Raw genomic sequence first — 22674 nt, 5'->3', positions numbered from 1 at the left:
CACCTTTAATTGTAGACCGGAGTTCTATAGAGTTTAGCCCACTAAAAACTCGATGTGCCTACCGTTTCATTTGCGGAAATCTTTGATTTAGAATCCAAACTCTAGAGGAGTCAACGGACCAAATCAATCTGAATTGATTACGCCTCTCTGACTCCCTCTCGACATTTATCGGATCAATTGTAAGTACCCTTGCTCTATGGTGAACCCAACGGTGCACTTATGACGGTTTTTTCATTTGAAAGGATGTTTCAAGGATGTTTCACGTGTATTCTCCTCCTAGAGTTGTATATGTCCAATTTGAAATGAAACACGATTTTTTTTTTTGCGTGTAAACTGATAAAACAACCTGTGTTGGGAATATAAAATGAGTCTTAGATGTTGAAAAATAGTACTCTTTATCTATACCCTATTAGTTTAAATAACTAATTTATAGAGTACAAACTTAAAATATTTGAAGATCAAAACTAATGTATTGCAGTAGTTTCTTTTTACTAGTACAAATATCTGTCTTGGAAAAACAATATTTACGTTCAAATTGTTTAATTTAGTTGTGTTAAATAAGATTATAACAAAATTAATGTAACCAAAAATGATAAATCTAGCAACCAAAAACGAGCTAAACCAATTAATGTAAAATAATGAAGTCATCCTTCTGTTAAAATAACCTAAAACTAATAAAAAAAAGTAATAATTAATATGACAATATTTTAATAATGGAGTAATTAATTTTTGTCGTGTGAAATGACAAAGTTACCCTTATTTACAAGACAATGTTTTTTTTAATGAATTTGTGATCGAACTAGATAGTTACATTTATGAAGTGAAACTTTAAAATAAAAAGGTTTTATTTTTCCTAGATAAAACTTTTAGGTCATGTTAGTGCCTTTTTCGGGAAATTATAGAAATGCATTTCTAGGTAAAAATGTGTTTCCATATTTCCAAGAAACACATTTTTACTTGGAAATTCTTACTTAGAAAATTGCCGGTGGAAAAATATTGGGTTGACCTTGACTTGACTTGGTCTACCTCTCGATACTGGTTCTCCCTTCAATGATGTGACATTGGTCTTCCTTTTTATTAGAAATTTATATCCCAAGAAAAACATTTATAGTTTTTCTTGGGATATAAATTTCTAACCAAGGGCACTAACGATGTCTTAGAATTTTATAGACTAAGATATTTTGTTAGGCAAGTGACCCAAACCTGACTTAGTTTGTTAATTAGGTTGAAAATGCAGGCCAACCGGTCTTAGGTGAAGTTTGGCTTAATCCACTTAAACATTAATTATTCATTGTTTAGTCTTAATATTGAAAAAAACATTTATCTTTATTAATGGAGCCAAAAAAAAAAAAACCTCCCAATCGGGTTGACACATTCTAAGTTTTCATTATTAAAACAATTAAAAATAATTATCGCCTGCCGACTCGGCAGTCTCACTCTATGGATCACATTCTACTATCCGACCCTCACCCAGCCACGTTCAAACACAAAAATCTAGGTCCCACCCACCACAAACCAGCCACCACCCATCCCCGTCTCTCCGCAACCAGACCGAAAAGAAAGAAAGCTCGAAACTTGCTTGAACACTGGGCCCCGCCGCGCCGCCACGGCGCTAAAAAAGGAAAGAAACTTGAGTCATGTAGAGACGCTGGAGACCGGCTTTCAGACTTTCTCCACTTCCTCTCAACAGTGAACCGATATCTAGATTTCTCGTGTCTTCTGCTGTCTCTCTCTCGTACGCTAACGCTATCACTCGGAACAGTTTCAAACCGCCCCGCTCTCTACGCTCGCACCGAGGGGAAGAGGAACTGGAAGGAGAACGAGCAAGCACTCGAATAGGGATGAGATCGCAACAATTCTGATGACCCTAAAAATCCGTTAATGGCCTCTTCGAAGATAATGCCTTCTTCCAATTCGGATCTCAATCCCTACTCGTCTCCCTCCTCTATCTATTCCCCCCTCCCGGGACCCCCCGCCGCTACGCCTACCATGGACGACCTCCTCCGCACTATTTACCCCACCAACCCTACCGCCCAGATCCTCCCCCACGACTCCGACGGAATTAAGCCCAAGTCTGTTGATGAGGTGTGGAAGGAGATCTCTGAGAGGAAGATGGGGATCGGAGGTGGCGGGGAAGCAGGGATGGGGTTTGAGGAGATGACTTTGGAGGATTTTCTTGCCAAGGAAGGTGCTGTTAGGGAGGAGGATGTTAGGGTCCCTTCCGCATCGCAGCAGTTTGGCGTGGATTTGGGGCATAATGCGTATCAGCAGCCGCAGCCGATGTTGGAGAGTTCGAATTTTGGTTTTGTTAGTGGGAGTGAAGGAGGAGGAGGAGGAGGTGGTGGAGTTCGGAGAGGGAAGAAGAGGATCGTACAGGAGCTCGTTGTGGATCGGGCTTCACAGCAGCGGCAAAGACGGATGATTAAGAATCGAGAATCTGCGGCACGATCGAGGGAAAGGAAGCAGGTTGGTTCTTCTTTTCTCACTTCGTTACTTTTATCTTAAAATTTAATTTTTCGAGGGACCATGTTTACAGTAATGATACTTTTTCATAAAATAATGCTGTTAGTAATGATTTCTCCAATTTCTTAGGTTTTTATTTTCATATACTTGAATATTGAGTGTACTTTTCCTTCATTTGTTTTCTTAGGCGTACACTGTAGAGTTGGAATCATTAGTGACGAGGCTGGAGGAGGAAAATGCACAGCTCGTGAAAGAGGAGGTATTTTGAAGCAGTTTTTGATTAGTTGCCTTTATGATTATTATTGACTCGTGAATGAACTTAGTGTCCTAGATATTGCGGATCAAGTAAATTCAATATGGCAAGAAGTTATTTTATTGGTCAAGCAATATAGCAACTATCTCATTGGTTCAGCCTCAGGTGTTGACAACTTAAATTTTCCGTAGAAAGCTGAGGAAACTCCTCTTAAACCTCTTGTTTTAAGCACAGTGTACTTTCTGTTTTTTTGTACTGGAAGAAGAGCCCCCTTGGAGCTATCTTTCTAAGTTGTACGACCTGAAACATTGGGCTTAGGCTCACTTGTTATTGATTTATCTAATCATGGACTATTCCAATCTTAGTTGTTGAAAATTAATGGCATCACTCAAATTTATCCTTTCTGGCTCAGATTGAGCCAGGTGAATTTTCAACTCTTTGTGCACCAACTCTAGCATATTAAAGTTGCACTATCGTTAAAATGTTAAAATACTGGTACAGGGGACTTTTGGTCATTTCCAATTCTCATATGGATCTCATTAAATTACAGCAAGCTAGACTGCATATTAGAACTCTTAGTTTTTAATTTTCATTGAATTCTGACTTGTATTTATGCAGTTATTAGTGTGTTTGTAATGAAGTGCAGAATTGTCCTTTCCTTGTAATTTTACCTTAATTGAGATCATTAAAAGAGAGGGCTCAATTTCTGAGCCCTCATTCAACGCAGTCTTAAGTGCTGCTTCCTCCACTCTCTTTCTTCTCCTTTAATCCATTCAATATTGCAACTATACAGTCAAGAACTCTATGTTGTTGTTCCGCTATCCTTCTGAAGGTGATAACTTTAAACCTCACTTGTCAAATGCATTAGTGCTTTTGAAAAAAATCTATCCGAACTTGAAGTAGTCCTCGGGTTGGCTCAGAGGTGATTCTATCCAATCTTGGAGCTAAATTGAGTTCTACATCTTAACTGTAAAGAACTCTATGCAGTTATGGATGAGATTAAGACAGCTTGGTTGGACTTATCCTTCCTGTCTCTTGGTTAATCTGTACATGTGACCACCCCTTGTATTTGTTGAAATATAGAAGTCCAGAGCAGCTGTTAGACTCTTAAGAGTAAATGCGGGGCAAAGTTAGGGACAGAGAGGAGCGTGAGCAAACTTTTTAAGACTCTAGTTGGAGTAATTTAAGAATTATCTATTGGTTCTTTCCTGCGTCGTCCCTTCTTCCCTCCCACAGTCTTAAGGCTATAATGTCTATTCTAGATTTTTCTTTCTTTTTCTCATACAGAGGGCTCTTGATAGTCTTCTTGGGTACATGAACATATGAACCTTGTAAGAGCGAGGGATCAACTTGTTGCCTTAAGAAGTGTAGGATCACCCAGAAAAAGATCACTCTGGTTTTAGAAAAAAATCGAGTCACCCTTCTATACTGTGCATGTGCTTTAAGCCATAATTGTGCGTTTATTAAGATGTCTGTGCTTCATTGAGGTTTGAGGTTAAGCTCCTTTTTCCCCCCTTTCCTGTTTTATTCTTCTAGTCCTTTTGCTTTTTATTTTCCTCCTGAAAACAGTTGTGTACTAACACAAGCCATATGTTGCAGCGTGAGAGAAGCGGGAAGAGGCTTAGAGAGGTAAATAAGTTTTTCATGTTTTTGAATTTGTATGTCTTTCTTTTATTCAGTTGACATGGTATTATGAAATGTTCCATTTGCAATTTCTTTTCCTTGTCCAATAGGATGTGGATGGAGTCCTTTTTGTACTTGCTAATCTTGGTCATACTTTGGTATTATCCTCCCATTATGGTAGATATTTGCTCTTCATGTTTGAACCTGTGCTCAAGAAAGCTTGTTGACATATAAAATCTAAAAACAGCATATGCACTCAGTTCACTTCTAAAGGATGAGGATACAGGATGAGAAAGTAACCTTTGCGACCGTCTCAAAGTACAAGCTTCTTTAATGAAGGAGACTTCTTTGATGAAGTTATTTTATTTGTCATTTAGGCGATTCTGTAGCCATATGATTGTCATGCTTCTTACTGACACTCAGATTGTCTCTCTAGCTAAACATTTGGCTTATTCTGTCTGCCTAAACAGATCAAGGTTGACAGGCAAAACAATAGTTTGTTGTGCTCAACCTGAATCCTAAACAGAACAAGGTTCTTATATCTATGAGAGTTCTTCTCAGTGCTAAATTGCTTCATTCTTGTGTCAGGCTTCTTTCTGGCACTCAGATTGGCTGTAGCTAAACCTTTTGGCTAATTTAGTCTGTCTAAACAGATCAAGGTTTAAATGCAAAAGAATAGTTCGCTCATTGTAAACCTTAAATAGATCAAGGTCTTATATCTCTGAGAGTTTTTCCAACCGCTAAACTGCTTCATTCTTGTGTCTGCTTCTAATGATAGACACCCTTATTTGTTTTTGGTGCCAAATTTTGGATTTGGATTGTGTTCATATTTTTCAGTAAATGAAGCCATTCACCGTTCCAAAAAGAAAATGTACTGAAGCATTTATCTAAAAAAATATACTTTAACCATTTGTCTTGAGAAAAATATACTTAGTATTTGTAATAAGACTGCTTTTTAACATGACAGATGGACACAATTTTTTAATCTTTTTAATGGAACAAGTATACTCTTATATTAATAAGGCCAGATATATTGCTTAGCTAAAGACAGGCTTAGTGTTTAAACTCTGGTTGCTATGATTGACCCTCTTAGCTTCCTTTGTTTCCTGCTCTGACCTTATACCCTTCTTAAGGTAATCACACTTTCTCAAAAATAGTTAAGGTCAGATATATAAAACCCAATCTGATTTATGTGGGGTGGGGTTGAGCCAAATGAAAAAAAATTGTCAGGTTTGAGTTGGGTTATTAGTTAGGGCCCAGCTTCATACAACTGTGTCAACTGCATATCAAACTTCCTGGAGTACTATTTTTTTTAGTAAAACCGATAATTTAAGGTGCTTGATTCTCCAGTATATCTTCTTTTGGAATACTTCCAGCGAAGGCCTCTGCTCAAGTAAATTCCTCTTGAAGCCCTGATGCTGGAGGATATTCTGTAGCTTGTAGTGCACATACTCACATGTACTGGGCATATGTACAGATGTAACTGCAGGATAATTTTTTTTTCAAAATGATACCCAACAAAAAAAAAGATTTTTGTTTTGGAAGAAGGTAAAAAAATTGGAAAACTCAACTTGATTTTTATTCTTGCTTTAAATGTCATTTTTCATTCCCAAAATAGGAAAACTCAGCTACATTTTAAGGGTTGACTGTCTGTTGTTCTCTTGGAGTTCTGTATTTGTAAGATTTACTGTAATTCCGGCACTTGTACCTAATAAAAAGGTACTAATGACAAACTGAATTGTTTCTTCATTGCAGCTCATGGAAACTGTTATTCCTGTTGACGAGAAGCGGAGGCTTCCACGTCTTCTTCGGAGGACACGTTCCATAGAATGGTAGAGTAACATGGAGAAATGGGATGTGCGAAGTGATTTCTCTCCTAGATTAAATCCAGTCATACGAGCAGCACTTATTGGAAATGTTACTGGGCTTACAGTGGCCTCCACCTCTATATATAGAGCCATGAGGCTGCAACGTGAAGGTGAAAAGTGTTAAAAAAGTCCCCAGTAGTAGGAAGTTGAATTCCTGCTTCGGATGCCAGAAATTTATAAAAAGGGTGAGATTTAAAAGGAATGTGGGGTATATAGCTGGTGTTTGTGTATATAGCCTTTTTTAACTGTCCTACTAACTTAGAAAACCCCTGTTATTGAACAGAGTCCATTATAGAAAAGTGAGCGACCTTTATATTTATTCAATGTAATTGTTGCTAAGTTATATCTTTCTCTCACTTCCCCCTCTGTTTAGATTCTTTGAGAAAAGTAAGATTTTATCGATTTTATTCCATGTTTAATCTTAGAAGGGGAAAGGGTTTTTTTTTTTTATTTAGGCAATTGTTTAATGACTAAGCCAATCATATTACAATTATCCCCATGAGTCATCTCATCCCCTTTCCCTCTCCATCATTTTTAAATTGCTATCTCTGATGCTTTTCACCCCCCTTTTGCCTCCCCCAACTCGTTTGTCCTCCACTCAATGCCTAGGAAATGGACACTATTGAAGCAGCAGTGAGCTTGATTCTTCCTCTCTTTTCCTTCGTCTCTCACCTTCGCTTCCCAGTTCTAAATCCTGGTTCTGGCAAACCCCTTTCCACTAGCAAAAGGGCAAACCATGACAACTACCACTGTAGCTGTCATCCTCTTCTTCCTTGTTGTCTTTGTTCAAGCCTGTTATTCTAAGACCGTTTTTGTTGATGGACTTGCAGGGTGGAAGAATCCTACCGTCCATGTTGGAGATTCTCTCAGTAAGTAGTATCACTTCCAGCTTTTCATGAGCCCAAGACAAGAAAATGGTTTCTCAATTCACATTACAAGTCTGAATATGTCTTACTTCTCTTTGTTTTGTGCATCGGCCTTCAAACACAAAGGTCCTTGCATCCTTCACATTTTTTGTAACAAGAGAGCATTCGAGCTCTGCAAATTCTCCCAGTCGACTTTCTGAACGACGACACCGCCAACTCGGACTTATTCACGGTACAACTTTTTTATTCCTAATTGGAAGCTGAGCTGATTACTGAGCTAATATATCAGGAAAGAAAGCCATAATTATCTCTTTTAGTTTAGTTTTCCGTCTGTTAACCGTTGGTTTTGCTTGTCGGAAGTGGCATCCGTCGCGGCCGGACTACTTCTTTTACAACAACGGGATGTCACCCGGAGCCCGCCAGCAAGGGAAAAAACTCGCGGTGAGGGCTCTTCAAAAGCCGCCGGAGGAAGAGATTAAGTCCGTCCCTGTCTCCGTCATCTAGCGAGGCTTCTCCGCCGTCTGAAGGTGGAATTTTCCGGTCATCTCCAGCACTGAAATGGAGGAAGTTGGTCCCTCCTGCTAGTGCTCCAGTTGCTGCGCAAGCGGCGGCACCGGTTGCAAGGCCAGGTTCTGGTGGCGGCGTACCTTTCATTACAAGTAATTCGGTGGTTCCCTTGCCCACCGGAGAGACGGACGCAGCTACCATCCGGCCTCCGCTGACTTCCGATGCAGTAGTGCCTCATTCCCAGGTACGTCCCTCCGTACCCATCGCTGTTTCTCGATCCCGCTTTGAAGCTTGAAATTCCTTTCTGATTTTTTTTTTCTGCAAAAATTCTTAATCTTCTTTCATTTAAAAATTGTTATGAAAAACATTGAGACAAGCGTGCATTCATTGTGCAACCCCTCCGTGGGTTATTTTTTTCAGAAAATGGATCGTTTAAATTAACAGAAGATTATCACATATAATTTTAAAGCATGGTGCCTCCGAGCTGAACGGGCAAAGAAAGAAAAGAAGTTCAGGCATGGGGGCTGTGTTATCTGCTTCCTCTTACAAACGAGTTTCGAATATGACAAAGCGGGAGACATTTACTGAGGCAGTCATTAAAGTGGCCGCAGAAGCATTTTTGAATTGGCGTACCGCCCAAGCAAAGGTCCCAAAAAGCTGCACCGCCTCCGTCCCTCCAAAACGAGAAGCAACAACGGTTACGTACCTCACACATTCTCCACCCTTGATATCTGACTCATGTCATCCATTGTCGAAAGATAGAGAAGATGGAGCTTGAATTGGGTCTGAAGATTAGAAGAGCAAGAGATAATCTCTCTTCCGATATACAAATTTCCAAGAAATACGGAGGCCCTCTCTTCACGTCTACAGAAACAGAGACCATGTTCATACTCGTTGGACATCTCCCAGGTATAGGAGAAGAATTAGAAAACTTTAATGCCGACAACTTCATTTTTCTGACCCCTTTCTCCGCTAACAAATATTCTGTTTAATGGGTAGGCTTCAAGAAAGACGAAATCAAGATAGAGATCAATGACTCCGGGTCAGAAATAGCTGTCAGTGGCCAAACCTACATCCAGGAAATGGCCATGGTAAGATGGAGACTACAAATGAAAGAACCAAACAAAAGGTATTTCAGAAAGGTTTTCAGAATTCCTGAGAGCGTAATTCTGGATGAAATTAAAGCTTGGTTTGATGATGAAGAGACCAGTTTGACCATTTTTATGCCTAAATCGATAAAAGAAATTCAGGGGATCCAAATTGAGGAAGTAAAAGAGGCACAAGTTGGCCGAGAGAAAGTTGCATCAACTGAGAAGACAGAAGCTGATGGAGCTCAAACATCTGAATTGAACGAGGGGATTCGACCAGAATTTGGTCAGAAAAATGAAGTTAGTGAATGTGAAAACTTGGGGACAAATCATAGAGCTTTATCCAGAAAAGATTCAGCCGCAGATAATAGTGAAGGTGAAACATCAGAGTCAACCCGTTTAATCCAAACAGGGAAGGCTGGATCCCAAGAAAACATGGAAAACTCAGATGGCGAGACACCAGAAATGAATGACAAAGTCAAACCTTACGAAGTCGGGGAAAAAGAAACCAACCAAGAAGAAAGATCAGAAATGAATGAGGGGCTACATCCTGAAGTAAACCAGGAAAAAGAAACTGGCCACGACGAAACATCAGAAATGACTGGACTTCATTTTGAAGTAGACCAGGGAAAAGAAACCAGCCACGACGAAAGATCAGTAATGAATGACAGACTTCATCCGGAATCAGATCGGGAGAACGAACCAAATGAAGGTGAAATATCAGAGACAAACCCCAGAGTACAGCCCGAACTACTTCAGATTGCAGAGCAGGATCGGGAAACCTTGAACTCAGTGAAGAAAGAAAGCCACCAACTAGAGGAAAAGGGCGATAAAGAAGCTAGGCATGACATGCAAACTCCTGATACTACAGAAACGATAGAATGTTCACCAGAAGTTGAAGACAGACAAACCGAAGAGCCAGAAGACGGATCAATTAAAGAAAACCCTGCTGTTGAAGTACCTAAAGCTGCTTATGGAACCCAAGAAAAATTACCTATGCTTGAAGAAGTTGAAGACAGACAAACCGAAGAGCCAGAAGACGGATCAATTAAAGAAAACCCTGCTGTTGAAGTACCTAAAGCTGCTTATGGAACCCAAGAAAAATTACCTATGCTTGAAGAAGTTGAAGACAGACGAACCGAAGAGCCAGAAGACGGATCAATTAAAGAAAACCCTGCTGTTGAAGTACCTAAAGCTGCTTATGGAACCCAAGAAAAATTACCTATGCTTGAAGAAGAACATATGGATGGGGCAGCACCTAGTTTGTTAACAAGAGATCAAAACGAGGAAGACGAAGAACGAAGTGCACGAGCAGCTGACAGTTCAGAAATTGGTTGCACACCTAATAATCAGGATATACTGACCCCGGTTAGGGGGGGTAGTGAGAAGAAAGGGAAGAGATATGATGGCAGACCTTATACTGTAATTGCTGGATCAGCATTCCTGGTCTCCCTTATTGTACTTACTGTTCACCTCCATCGAAGTAAAAAACAGAACTAATGTAATCAACAGTGGTGATGAAACGTTATTTTTTTCACTAGGAAATGGCACATCAGTACACATGGAACTCTTTTCTTCCTTTACAATAATGACATACTTAAGCTTTACTAGATTGCAAAGAGAGCTCAATTCTGAAGTTTAGACAGATGCATTCAATTGAGAAGCGCCTTTCTGTAACATTTCCATCTGACTCAAGGTTTGCAAATCTCGGTTGATCCATGGCCCTCTACGTAACTACTTTATTTACATATCATGTCAGAAGGCTCCCCAACCATGGAACTACCAAAAGAATCTTTGACATCAAGAGTCATTTCATCCTTCATAATATATACGGTCTCAACCCCCTTTAATCAGAAGTGTGCTTTCATGATTCAACCTGAGATAACAAACTCATTAAAAGACAGAGGGCCAAATTAGCACGTATAGAGGAAACATGCATAACTAGTGGAATGCATTCATCCAAGCCACTTGTACCTCCAGTAGTCCACGGACAGTTCCAGCAGTAAGTACATGGAAGATTTTCTCCAGAAGGAACATCCAAAAGTTCCAACCTTATAGGACTAACTGCAGAGAATTGAAATCTTTGTGATCCTTGGTATCCAGATTCAATGAGTTTGTTATCTCAGGTTACTCATAGGCAAACCCTTAACCAACAGAACAATCTCAGTAGTCAGCAAATTCCACCGTTCTTTTATCCTCTCATCTGCACTTATACGAGGTCCCAAATTAACTGCTTACCAACTCTTCGAAGTTCCAGTCACTCAGTATGCACAAACCCTGAAGCAGACAGTCAACCACAAAAAATAAAACCAGAAAACTGCGACTCTCATACTTTCCAGTGTCATATCCAATAGCAACTTTGACAAGCTTCTCAGCCACTCATTTTAGCATTTCACTGCCTTTCAGATTTGTATTTTTGAAGCCTCTCCCTTCTTCAAACTGCCCAATAAGCTCTCAATAAGTTTTTCCTTGTCATCACTGGATGAATTCAGAACAAACGAATAGGTCTTCCCAGGTTTAACCTTTAGCCGGTGATTGGTCAAACTAGGATCATTTTCAGAATCAACATTGCATGAATCCATCTGCTTCCAATTACGACTAGAACAATCAACAAAGCCATCAAGACTCTCAGACTGACTCTTGTTTCCATTTTCCTTCCCATCTTTCCTACTCTGCTTTGAATCCAAAATCTCCAGAAGTGAACTATCTTTCTGAAATTCATGATTTTTCTCTCCAGGTTTCCCTAAAATGGGATCATCAACCTCCAAGTGTGAAACTTTTTCTTCCGGGAACAGGGACTCCTCGTTATACTCAACAAGTTCATTTTCCATTTGGTTACACGTCCCTTCATACTCAGAATCTGTGCCTTGTTCAGGTTTACCTATCTTGGAAGCATAGTGCACTTCCTGACATGAGCCACTGTCAACAGGTTGGTCCAAAACTCCGCTCTTGCCAGATGAACCAGCAACCTCGTATACGTTGCTACCCTTCATTGATCTACTTTCTTGCACGGTAAGAATTTCAGTAGGATGTGGCTTTAGAGCATTTGCCGCAGAATAGATAATGTTATTTTCCACATTCACTCCTGGCATGGACTGTATTAGGGATACAAGCTTCGGAAACCCAAGCTTTTGATAATGTAGATGATAGCCATATCTCTCGTGGAAGAGCTGTTTGAATGAATACATACTGAACCCTTGAGGGTACTTTTTCAAAATGTCTTTCAAGAGTTTCTGACAATCAGACAGTAGCCGCTGCTTCCACCTGTAATCAGATTTCTTCTTGCCCTTTACAGCGCAATCATCACCAAGTATACATGCATCAAGAAGGGTGTCAACAGAGTGAAAACCATAATAATCAGAGTCAAGCTTTTTGCTGAATTCTTGCTGGAAGAGTCTCTTAAAATCCTCTACTTCAATGATAGCACTGTTTTGGAATTTCTTTAACCAGGCCTTCAACTCAACAAGATTGTGGGGCTGTTTCGCTGTGTCATTTTCACCAATAGAAGCATTAGATAACCTTTTTGAAAAAATAGAACTTAAACCATTCGACCCTTTTGCATTAGAGGGAGAGGGTGCACTTTTAATAGGCATTGCAACTTTAAAAGGGTGATATAGGGTCAAGTGCTCCTCCACCCACTTCTTCTCAGATATTATTACATCAACTAATTGAGAGAGATGTTGGGGATTCAGGGTCTTAAGAATCTGTGGTCCTTCCCTTTGCAGTTCCAGCTCCAGTTGGGCCCTGTCATATCACATAAAGTGTGTTGCTTACGTAAGTATCAACATACAACAAACAAAGATGAATTTTGAAAACAAGTCAAAAAGTAATTTTTACTTGGAATGGATATGCCATTACCTGCCAGTACTAGCCCTTTCCACAAGAACAATGTTTTTAAGATGGTTCTTTAAAATGTTTAATTAAAGAACACAATTTTAACATATGGCAAATATGAATAAGGCCTTAATTCTCACCATGTTAGTTACTATGAAATTTTCACTTTCTTACAGAGAGGGTTTAGTGTAACACTTTGACAGCATAGGTTCGATCAGGCTTCTCTTAATTGAGAAAACCTTTCCAAGATCAGGTGGGTGCAACAGAGAGAACAACCTGACCCTGTCCTCACTGCACAGGGATGATTCTGCAGGGCAGGGACAGGGTTAACTCAAAAGAGGTGATCCAGCCTTTCACAATAATGTCATAACCTTTCATAATAATAATAAAAAAATGTAAAGATTACAAGAGTTTAGGATTGGAAAGTAAAATATTGCACCTTAATGACCTTAAATATTAAATAAATGATAGAAATTTTTGGGGGGCATAAATAGAAGAAATGAAAAAGGTCAGGGATGAGACAGGGTCTGGGGTGATGAGGCACGGATAGGGTGCGAATTGGTCTTGACAACGAGGTGGTGGGGTGGGGATGGGATTTACAATCCAACCCTACCACGGTTTATGGGGAGACAAAGAAGCGTCCAGTTTCTAAGCCAACCGGTTGCCCCTATTTCCAATTTGCCTCAGGGTTACGCCAGGTATTATACCCTTCCATTCTACTCAACATAGAATTATTTTATTTTTATTTCTTTCTAATGCTAGTTATATATGCAAATTACATATGAAAACTGAACCCACCAAAAGGCCCAACTCATCAATTGATGGAATATGTAAAGAACCAAGAGAGATCACCAGATGAAATGTTCGCTTTGTTTTTAGTTAAAATTGGTTCCAAGTTATATTGCTATTCCACTAATACTCTCCCTCATGTCAAGGCCTAAACAAACAGATGACAGCCTAAGACAAGGACAACATAAACGAGAAATAAAATAGGTCCAATAGAATTTATCCTGCTCAGATACAATGTCCAGAGTTGGGTCTAGGACCATCCCAAAAGGCTAGGTGAAGTTCAGAAGCCTTTTCCCAACTAATAATGATAGGATTTTTCCAAGCTTTACACCATGTCCAATTATTCCCACTAATACTTTTGTAGGCTACATGACATTTTTTACTAATATTCTTTCTTTTCACTACTATTTTTTGAAAAGATATTTTGCATGTATAATTTAATATGCCAGTCAGATGACCCTAGACAAATAATCCAAAGTAAAAAAGGGTATGTTGGAAGGTATCTTAACAATGGATTGCCTAATTAGACATGTAGACTCCTTCCTTCTGATTGGCCTTGATGAAATCTTCCATTAGAATTTGATTCCAAATATTCATCTACAGTTAACAAAGTAAACACTTGTCTACTTAAATTTTTAACACATGAGTGTTGGTGAGGCTCCGTTTTTGTTATCAAAAGGAAACACTAGACTAAAATAATGGCCTGGCCAAGGGAGAGCTACCACATGCATGAGTTTTGTAGTTTATCTGGTTGACATTCTATATAATTTTTATATTGAAAACCACAGAGAGGGAGAAAGAGGGAGAGAGAGGGGGTAGAGAGAGAGACAGAGACCTGGTTCTTGATCTGGAAACAAGCGCAAAAGCCCTGACTGTCGCCAAAAATGACTCCAATTCATCCCAAAAGTGATTGTTGCTGAATAGTTCAGGATTTTTTAATCTAGAATTAGTCCTGTATGTGTCTTTTTCAAGTTCTCTTAATACATCCTTACTTTGATCTCCAGTCACTTGATCCGCCAATGAAGAATCCTGACAAGGATTAGCTCCTTCAGTTTTCTCAAACTTAAGCCATTTTACTAATCTTTCAACAAAGCTAGTACATGAGCTAATTGTCACATCCAAATAGCTACCAACTTTGGAACCCCTTAACTGGTCAGACTTTTCAATTTCAGTATCTTCTGATAAACTACAATTCCCCTCACTAGAACAGCCACTTCCAGGGCCAAACAGAGATCTTTTTATTTTCTCAAAAACAGTATCTTTCATGAGAACTGGCATATCAACAGCACCATGACTGAGAGCAGGTCCTTCTGATCCATTTGGTTCTGAAGCTACATGTGGTGGTCTAATTGCATTAATTTCTATATTCACCGGATGGTCCTGAAGCTGATCACTACTTTCCAACCTTGTCAGCCGCTTCGCTTGTGGATCAACTGGTTGAGCAGTTTTTGATTTATCTTCAGATGATAAAGACCGACCTTCTTCTTGCAATGAGTGAAGCTCAGACAGTTCATTACCTATGTCTACTCCTATGGATGGCTTTACAGTCGAATCAACTTCAGCCTGTGAACGGGCCCCATACACAATTGACTTTGAGTGAACCCTACGCACTAATAAAGTTGTGTCATCTGGTGATCGTTCAAGCTTCAAAACATTCGGCAAAGCCAAAAGAAACCTTGAAAACTTCTTGTATCCAAAAAAGTCCTTATCCATAGCCACATTGTTTCTTTGCAGCTCCAAACGAAGATCGCAAATGCTGAGCCCATCTGGATGTGCATCCAGTATTTGTCGAATCCGATTCACTAGTGCCTTAGGAATTGGTCGAAGATTGGGTTCCATAGATGGGTCTGAGTATTCCTCAGGCTCCATATGGGCAAAAGGATCTTCCAGAGGCCCCCTGTAATGGCCATACCATGACGAATGGGGCCCATCAGGTGGGTGGTTGAAATGTTTTCCTCTTAAAACTTCCCCACGAACCAGTTCATTCCAATGCCACATTATACTTGCTGAACTGCAAAGAACACCTGAAGGTGCATCTGTGCTAGCTAGTAATATATTGTAGTTACACATTCTTAAACGATGCAGAATGTTAGCAAAGTCTCTGTCTCCTGATATTAAGAAAAGATGTACAGGAGGAGGGTTCTGAGAGACCCAATATACCAAATCAAGCAGAAGACACCTATCACCACTGTTCTTTCCATCTGAAGAGCATAAGAAATGCAGAATATATTAGGAAAGAAGGTCGTTGGAATCGGAAAATGGAAAAACTGGTTTCATCAAAGAAAAATGAGTAGAAAATGAAGAGAATTAAAATTCTGAAAAAAGGCTATCTATCTTTCTTAATTCCAAAATGATTTTTTTTCTCTAGATGAACAAAAAAAACCCTAATCATTGCATATGAATTATGCCAATTCTAGCTCCATGACACTTCAACCATCAAAAGGGTCTATATATTTTTTTCAGTAGTGACTATCAAATCACTTAAAAGACATAACTTTGAAAAGGGGTACTAATCATAAAAAAAATTCGAACTAAGAATCGCATCAGACAAAAATACATAAATTCAGAAACAAAGAAAAGATTATATAGCAAACCTAAAAAGAGGAAACCGAGATTACTGACTGTTAGGAATGTGGTTGAATGATATCCCAGTAGCAGAGAGGCTCTCCTGATTGGCCCGCGTGAGTACAGTCACGTCACCGTATGCGGTAATGCTGGTGGGGCCCTTTATCCCGCTTGAGCGAAGAGCCGAAGTGATTCGTTGCGCCACACGAAAAGCATCTACGCCGTCCGGGATCGAGCAGTTCTGAAAGTCCCACCACACCGAAACTTTCACAGTGCGGCTCTCCTCGTCGTGGTGGCCGCGCCATGAAGGAGAATGAGGGGAAGAGGGAGAGTAAATTGAACCTTTTTTTCTGTGAGGATTATCCGTGGTGTAACAGCGCGAGATGAGGAGATGGGAAAAGGGGAGTGTCGAGGAAGAGCAAGAGGCGAGATGAAGAAGTCCCCTAGAACTAGCAGTTTTCGCCATGATAGGGGGGAGAAACAACTACCTGCAATCAGGGCTCTCAAGGTAGAATTGGTGTTGTAGCGCTCTTGGCCGTGCAGGGGCTGTGGAGGGCTTAAACCCCCAAAGTCTTAAACCCTATGACGGGACCGCATGCAAGAGTTATATCTCTGTGATTTACGAATTTGCTATTTACTAGTAACGATTTAAAAGCCAACTGGTCTCCGTCGTGGTCAGGCTATTGAAGTCTGGCTGAGCGGATTCGACCGGTGACATCCTTGTAAATTATTATTTTTTTCTAAAAAAGAAAGAGTTGGACCTGTGACATTTTTATCCATTCACCCAATTATCCGTTTATTTAGGCCGTTTATAAATCAATTGAAATAAAAAATTCTTGCCCATATAAAGTTGGGGTGATTTTACCCGTATACATTTATTGATTATTAAATAGAAAATATATGGATAATCATTTTTACCTACCTGATTACACAAAAATATTTAAATATAATTTTATATTTTTAATTTTAATAATATGAAAATTTTACATAAATCTCACATTCTTTCCCTTATCCCTAACTCAAATCTCATTATCCTCCTTGCCAACTATCATTTTACAACTTAACAATTGTTAAATATGTAATTATATTTTGTATCAGTGTTACTTATTTGTATGAATATTTTGTTTCTTATAGTAATTATATACAAATATTTTATTTATACATTTATATACCCATTCACTCGATTATTCACGGGTACTTAGTTAAACAGATGAATATCGAAATGACTTATTTCATTTTGGTTGAAATAGGTAAAAGAATAACAGAGTAATAGAATATTTCTTACCCATTTACACCCCTATCGTGACTCTTTTTTCGCTATATATAATACCTTAATATCTACCAAAACAAAATAGAAAATAAAAGATCTAGAGAGGTATTTTATGGAAAGTTTATTTTTACCTTAAGTTAGTGAACTATATTTATATCCTTACCAGCTTTTAAAAAAGACAACAACAACAACAACAAAAAAGAAAAATAAAATTTATAGTATAAGAATATAAGAAAAAGTTGATTTTCCCCTAAGCTTTATAGCCTAGCTTTGAAAAAAAGGAGGGAAAATCCAACCTCATCACAATAGGTTTATGTAGATATGGATAATTTAAATAAAAATAATATCTTTAATTTATCTTACAATTTTAACTGTTGGGCTGATTGAAATATTTTGGATAATTTAAATAAAAATCATGTCATCTCAGAATTACTTACGCAATATATATTGGCCATAATCTACAAAATTTTACATATAGAGAAGATCAAGGGTTTATAACTTCTAAGAGTATACACTTACCACCACAAAAAGACGTGGGCTACTTGAGTACCTGAGTGTCCTAGATTCCAACTATATAAGCGAAACCAATCACGTATCAAGTACATAGGATTTTTAGGTGGTTCATAATCCTTTTGTGGATCGCTAGTCTACCCCCAAGATGTTTTAACACCTTGATACTTCATTAAGTTTGGATTTTCCTTCAACATTTACAACAAAATTGCAATTACAACCAATTATGTTGCCCATCCAGGGATTTGTGCTACTCAATTGATTACAAAAGCCAATTTACAATAGCACACCATCACTTAGATTACAACAGCTAACTAGTTACACCAGGCTAAACCCACATAGGAACTTTCTATATAAGCTTAGACTCGTGTAAGGATTTTCAACAGCTTACTAAGCACACCAGCCTAGACCTACAAAGGGATTTTCAGCACCACCTCCCTACACAAGATCTTATTGTTTATAATACTTATTGCTAGTAATCAACTATTGGTTTTTAACCACAACTGCTTTCCAACTTTTCAGCATCTATTACTTCAATCACAACAATTTCCCTACTTCTACAAATCAACCCAACAACTTCTCTCAATTAATTTTAATGTTAAAGAATGTCTTCCCTACTCCCTACCCAAGGCCTGACCCAATTTGTAAAGTTTACTTGCTTACAATATAGTTCAATGTAAATTTTCTCTCAATAGGCAAATTTAACAATCTATGTTCAAGCAATAAGTACTCCAATTCCTAAGCACCTACTCAAGTAATCAACAACTCAAGAAAGTCCTTAATAAGTAAATTTAAGATATATGCACAATGTAAAGATCGAATTGATTTTTTAAACTATGGAAATCATATAAATCAACTGAATGTAATGGTTGATTTGAACTTCAATGAGTAATATTACTAGCTCAATTACTCTACCTAATATAATCAGATCTTAAAGTATATGCTTGTATATTTGGATTTGAAAACAATCTTGAATTTCAATCTTTATCATAACCTTTTCAAATCACGTACTAAATTAGAATAATTATATATATAAAATGATTTGAAAGTAAAAAATTAAGTAAGTTTTATTTCAAATAGAAGTCAATCACACAAACAATTGAAACATGATTGTTCAATCAAATATGATTTCAAAACTATGAGGCATATGTTCAACAAATAGATATCTAAGTATTCAATCAACATTTGAAATAACAAATGTTGGAATACTTATCTCAATGAAGAGAACTATTGATTTTGACTTCTTTTGGAGTTTGGAAGAGGGAAATATCTTCTCAACTTGTGTGTGAAGGCTTAAGAGGTTTGGAAAATGCTTTGGCCAAAAGAGAAATCCATTTGAAGCAAATTTGGCTTAACTAAAAGACTCTTCAATGTTTAAAAAAGTAACCATTAGAACTAAAAAGTGAAGTTATTGTCATTTAGCAATAATCTTCTTTTTAGTCTTAGGCTTTTCTTGCCTTTTCTTCATTTTATCATCTTCTTTTACTTGTTTTACTCTTCTTGTCTTATCTTGGTTGGCTTATTTTCTTCTCTTGTAAAAATGTTTCTTCTTCCTCTTGTTTTGCAAGTCGTGCAACTAGGTTGTTTGGAGAGTGTGCTTTTTGACATGAGTTGTTTGTTCTCTTTTGATGTATGAGACTATTTAGACAATCTCTTTCCAACATTTCGATAGTGTAAAATAGCTTAAAGAAAAATTTGGCTTAACGCTAAACAATAAACAAGTGAGTAAGTTGGGCATTTTGGTCCAATCCCTGTTAGGGTTCTAGAATGAGATCTTGGGCAAAGGAATATAACTATGAGTCTAAATTTCTATTTTAGGGAGGGATCCGTAGCCCTCACAATAGCTAATTCTAATTATGAACAAAGACAAGGAAAAGTTTAGCTTTATGCATGGTCAAGCCTTCAAAGCAATTTGTTCCTTGGTTCTCCTCCCTTATAAGCTGAAGCATACAAGTGAATGATGCTTGCTGAGACTAATAATTTCTTATAGAGTTTGAGAATGATACTACTATGTGAGCATATCTTTCATGAGCTGTAATGAGTTAGGAATATGAAGGATAGATGACTCCTCTCTCAATTAGAAATGGCAATTAAGTTTTAGATAGAACCTTCATATATGCTTCTTCATGTGGCTCTTCATTAATAAAATTTCAAATGTGAACTCGCAAACCAAGGCGAGTTTTACCCATACATATCAAGCTTGACAATAAAAGCAAAAATGACAATAAAGTTATACCATATGTTTATGCATATCAACCTTGTGATTAATAATGAACACCTCTTAAACCACAAGTAACACCCGGTATTATATTTCGAGTTTTTAGGAGGACGCTTATTAGCATTACATAATCTGCAAAGTATAGAGTGTAATACATTTTAAGAGTATTACATGCATTATAACATAACATTAGAAGCCTTATATATAAAAGTTTGGTCAAGGTCTATCTAAAATGATTAGGGAAACTTCTTAATACTTTCCTTCACATTACAAAATTAGGTCAAGGTTGATCATAAAATGATTGACCAAGCAAGTCAAATGATAAGTACTAAAGTGATTTTTATCACTTACCACTTACTTTTAACCTTAGTTTTTATTTTATAATCTTAATTTATTTCTTATTTAAATATAAACACCATAACTTATTTTCACATTGTTTCCTATGATGGCACAAATGCAAGAAAATCGAACAAAGAGAATTTTTTCTAATAAAATAATTTTTGAATGAGAAAATTAGTCAACAAATAGTTTTTTTTCCATCATATTATTTTCTTATAGCAACACAAACAATCCAATAATTAGGCTTTATTAGTGCATAAAACCCATTAGTGCCCTCTGTAAGTTGGGAGGGAAAGTAAATAATGTAATTCACTTTCCCCTGTTTTAGGCAAAACCCGAGGGAAAGCGAATCCAAAGAGGTCAAACTCTGAATTCACTTTTCTTCCATCAATTACATCGGGCTATCAAATGAAATGTTTTTGGAGAAAAAAAATTATTTTACACTACACATTACATTGTATACAAATAAATATTTTACACTTTACATTGTGCATACTAACACAAACAAGCACTTTACACTGTACTTTTTATTACACACACTAACACAAACAAGTACTTCACTTTCTCTCTCACTTTCACCGGAAAAAAATACTTACACTTTCCCTTCCAATTTCTCCAACACTTATAAAAGTGCACTAACCCACCCTTAGTTTATTTTCTTGTTTCTCTTATACAATCTTAACCCTGTTCTTATTAACGTGACAATCAAATTAATATTTTTTGTTCTCTCTCGAGAGGTGTGCCACAATGAGACCATCTCTGGAATATCATCACCCATTTCTCATTAACGTAACAACCAAGACAGTATCTTTTGTTATCTCTAGAGACAAGTGTTGAGCCACAATCTGACCATATCTCTGGAATACCTCATCCATAAAAGCAACTCCAAAGTGACTTACAAGTAAGGGTTCTACCACTGCTCTCATGACCTTCGCTACGTTCAATCCTCTTGCGACTTCATCAAAAGGAGCAGCTGGATTGTTTCCCTCATCATCGTCTTCACTGCCATCCCAACTGACCTGGATTATGTCCAGCTGGTTGAGATTGAAGGAGCCTTCTTTCTCTACCACTTCCGTCAGTTCTTCAACGGATGGTGCATAGTATGGCAGGTTGAAAGCGTCCAACTTGGCCTCTTCGATGAGTCCCTACAAGAATTAAAAAAAAAATCATTAATCAAATCACATCATATCAGTTTTATAATTTTTAATTCCGAACACGATCTGTGGACTCAGAAAACGTATCACAAGCAGGAATCTGGTTTAAAAGAAAAGAAAAGAAAAGGAATACTGAAATACCCCTGAAACCAAATCATAGAGAGCTTGTGCCAGCATTTTCCATATGTAACAGCTCTCTTTGGTAGGGGGATCCGCAGTTCTTCTCCCCAAAAGTGCCAGTACCATCCTTCCACCGGAAACAAGCTCCTCAGATCGTGACCGGAGGAACGACTGAAAATCTCTCTTAAACTGTTCCATGTAAGCCTTGAATACGAAGGGAGGGCTAGTTTCTGACAAGTAAATATTCCCTTTATTTGATCCACTTGAGAGCTCCGGAGGAACCTAAGCATTTCAACACAAGAAGTTACGATATAGAGCAACATAATGTCATAAAATTCCACTATTGTAGGATGCCTTTTTTTAATAATCAAAACATTAAAATGGCATATCTAGAGAGGTTTAATGTTCTTATCGTGTCAGGAAAGTGTCAGGAAAGATTATCTGCGGGAAGGCAATGACTATGAGCCTCGTGTAGATCTCAATGTATTTGTGATCATATTGTTGAGTTTAAAAGTTGAGATTCACCTGAGAGAGCCAATGGAGACTGAAAGAAGAGTGAATGAAATGTAAACTTCTGCGTCGGAAAAGCCTCCCATAGAAAGAACCAGGCATTCCAGCTATGAAACATGACGAGAGTCTCTCCCCTTTCTCTCTGATGAGCTTCTCATAGAAGGCTGTCAGAGACTGAAAAATCGAGTTGAAATCGTTCCCAGGGAGATCGTTGAGAAAAATTGTGAGCTCGGGCATCGGACGATTTAGCTGGCGGCTTCCCCAGTCGATGGCATCTATGATCTCCGAGATCACTACCAAGGTGTTGGGACCAGAGGAGCAGCCCAGATCTCCAATAGCAAGGCTTTCTGTTAAGGTGGACGAGTAGAGATCTATTATAGTCTTCTGCACGATGGGTTTCACTTTAGCTATCGCCAATCTCTGCGTAGATAACAAATGCCGTCAGTAATCTGATGAAGAGAAGAGGTAGTACAGAGATAGAGAGAGGGATTTATGCCTGTTTTGCTGAGTTGTTAGCGTAACTATTTTCTCCGATGCCTCGAACCATATGAAGAACCTTCTGCACTTCCATGGCGTTGGGTAACAACGACACCCTTGACTTCTATATGGTTCTCCTCTATGAGATTTGGTTGAGAAGACAGATCAGACATCTTATACAACTCTGACATCATAGAGAGTGGTCGTCCTCTCGTCGCTC

The 22674-nt window shown here is 38.2% G+C and overlaps 4 protein-coding genes and 1 pseudogene across 4 annotated transcripts; 3 read left to right on the top strand and 2 right to left on the bottom strand.

Annotated features, from left to right (window-relative positions):
• Positions 1-1673: 1673 nt before the first annotated feature.
• On the top strand, positions 1674-6577 carry LOC137956784 (bZIP transcription factor 12-like). The gene is made up of 4 exons (XM_068804406.1): positions 1674-2466; positions 2651-2722; positions 4316-4345; positions 6095-6577. The coding sequence occupies exons 1-4, from the start codon at positions 1882-1884 to the stop codon at positions 6173-6175; spliced, it is 768 nt and encodes a 255-aa protein (XP_068660507.1). The 5' UTR covers positions 1674-1881; the 3' UTR covers positions 6176-6577.
• LOC137955251 (uncharacterized) lies at positions 6182-8070 on the top strand (annotated as a pseudogene).
• An 11-nt stretch (positions 8071-8081) lies between these two features.
• LOC137956263 (uncharacterized) lies at positions 8082-10253 on the top strand. The gene is made up of 2 exons (XM_068803673.1): positions 8082-8489; positions 8580-10253. The coding sequence occupies exons 1-2, from the start codon at positions 8348-8350 to the stop codon at positions 10166-10168; spliced, it is 1731 nt and encodes a 576-aa protein (XP_068659774.1). The 5' UTR covers positions 8082-8347; the 3' UTR covers positions 10169-10253.
• LOC137956262 (uncharacterized) lies at positions 10138-16407 on the bottom strand. The gene is made up of 3 exons (XM_068803672.1): positions 15914-16407; positions 14127-15492; positions 10138-12412 (listed from the first exon to the last, which is right to left on the bottom strand). Exons 1-3 carry the CDS (start codon positions 16320-16322, stop codon positions 11071-11073), a joined length of 3117 nt encoding a protein of 1038 aa, XP_068659773.1. The 5' UTR covers positions 16323-16407; the 3' UTR covers positions 10138-11070.
• Positions 16408-20722: 4315 nt separating this feature from the next.
• On the bottom strand, positions 20723-22550 carry LOC137957156 (probable jasmonic acid carboxyl methyltransferase 1). The gene is made up of 4 exons (XM_068804889.1): positions 22474-22550; positions 21993-22397; positions 21489-21749; positions 20723-21338 (listed from the first exon to the last, which is right to left on the bottom strand). The coding sequence occupies exons 1-4, from the start codon at positions 22546-22548 to the stop codon at positions 20964-20966; spliced, it is 1116 nt and encodes a 371-aa protein (XP_068660990.1). The 5' UTR covers positions 22549-22550; the 3' UTR covers positions 20723-20963.
• Positions 22551-22674: the final 124 nt, after the last annotated feature.

Source organism: Aristolochia californica, unplaced genomic scaffold (assembly GCF_029961685.1).
Source record: "Aristolochia californica isolate CCGP_79_NKW_82.1479 unplaced genomic scaffold, dmAriCali1.0.hap1 SCAF_2, whole genome shotgun sequence".
NCBI classification, from domain to species: Eukaryota; Viridiplantae; Streptophyta; class Magnoliopsida; order Piperales; family Aristolochiaceae; genus Aristolochia; species Aristolochia californica.
The sequence above is the reverse complement of the archived record's forward strand: the minus strand, read 5'-3'. Positions and strand labels throughout refer to the sequence as shown.

Bases quoted from the DNA above. Each gene is read 5' to 3' on its own strand.
- LOC137956263 (XM_068803673.1), top strand. From the start codon at position 8,348: ATGGAGCTTGAATTGGGTCTGAAGATTAGAAGAGCAAGAGATAATCTC. The intron at 8,490-8,579 runs GTATAGGAGAAG...TTTAATGGGTAG, and splicing joins ACTCGTTGGACATCTCCCAG to GCTTCAAGAAAGACGAAATC.
- LOC137956784 (XM_068804406.1), top strand. From the start codon at position 1,882: ATGGCCTCTTCGAAGATAATGCCTTCTTCCAATTCGGATCTCAATCCC. The intron at 2,467-2,650 runs GTTGGTTCTTCT...TTGTTTTCTTAG, and splicing joins GATCGAGGGAAAGGAAGCAG to GCGTACACTGTAGAGTTGGA. The intron at 4,346-6,094 runs GTAAATAAGTTT...TCTTCATTGCAG, and splicing joins GCGGGAAGAGGCTTAGAGAG to CTCATGGAAACTGTTATTCC.
- LOC137956262 (XM_068803672.1), bottom strand. From the start codon at position 16,322: ATGGCGAAAACTGCTAGTTCTAGGGGACTTCTTCATCTCGCCTCTTGC. The intron at 15,493-15,913 runs GTCAGTAATCTC...TATGCTCTTCAG, and splicing joins ATTCAACCACATTCCTAACA to ATGGAAAGAACAGTGGTGAT. The intron at 12,413-14,126 runs GTCTCTGTCTCT...GTGATATGACAG, and splicing joins GTTTCCAGATCAAGAACCAG to GGCCCAACTGGAGCTGGAAC.
- LOC137957156 (XM_068804889.1), bottom strand. From the start codon at position 22,548: ATGGAAGTGCAGAAGGTTCTTCATATGGTTCGAGGCATCGGAGAAAAT. The intron at 22,398-22,473 runs GCATAAATCCCT...TTATCTACGCAG, and splicing joins CTAACAACTCAGCAAAACAG to AGATTGGCGATAGCTAAAGT. The intron at 21,750-21,992 runs GTGAATCTCAAC...TGAAATGCTTAG, and splicing joins GTCTCCATTGGCTCTCTCAG to GTTCCTCCGGAGCTCTCAAG.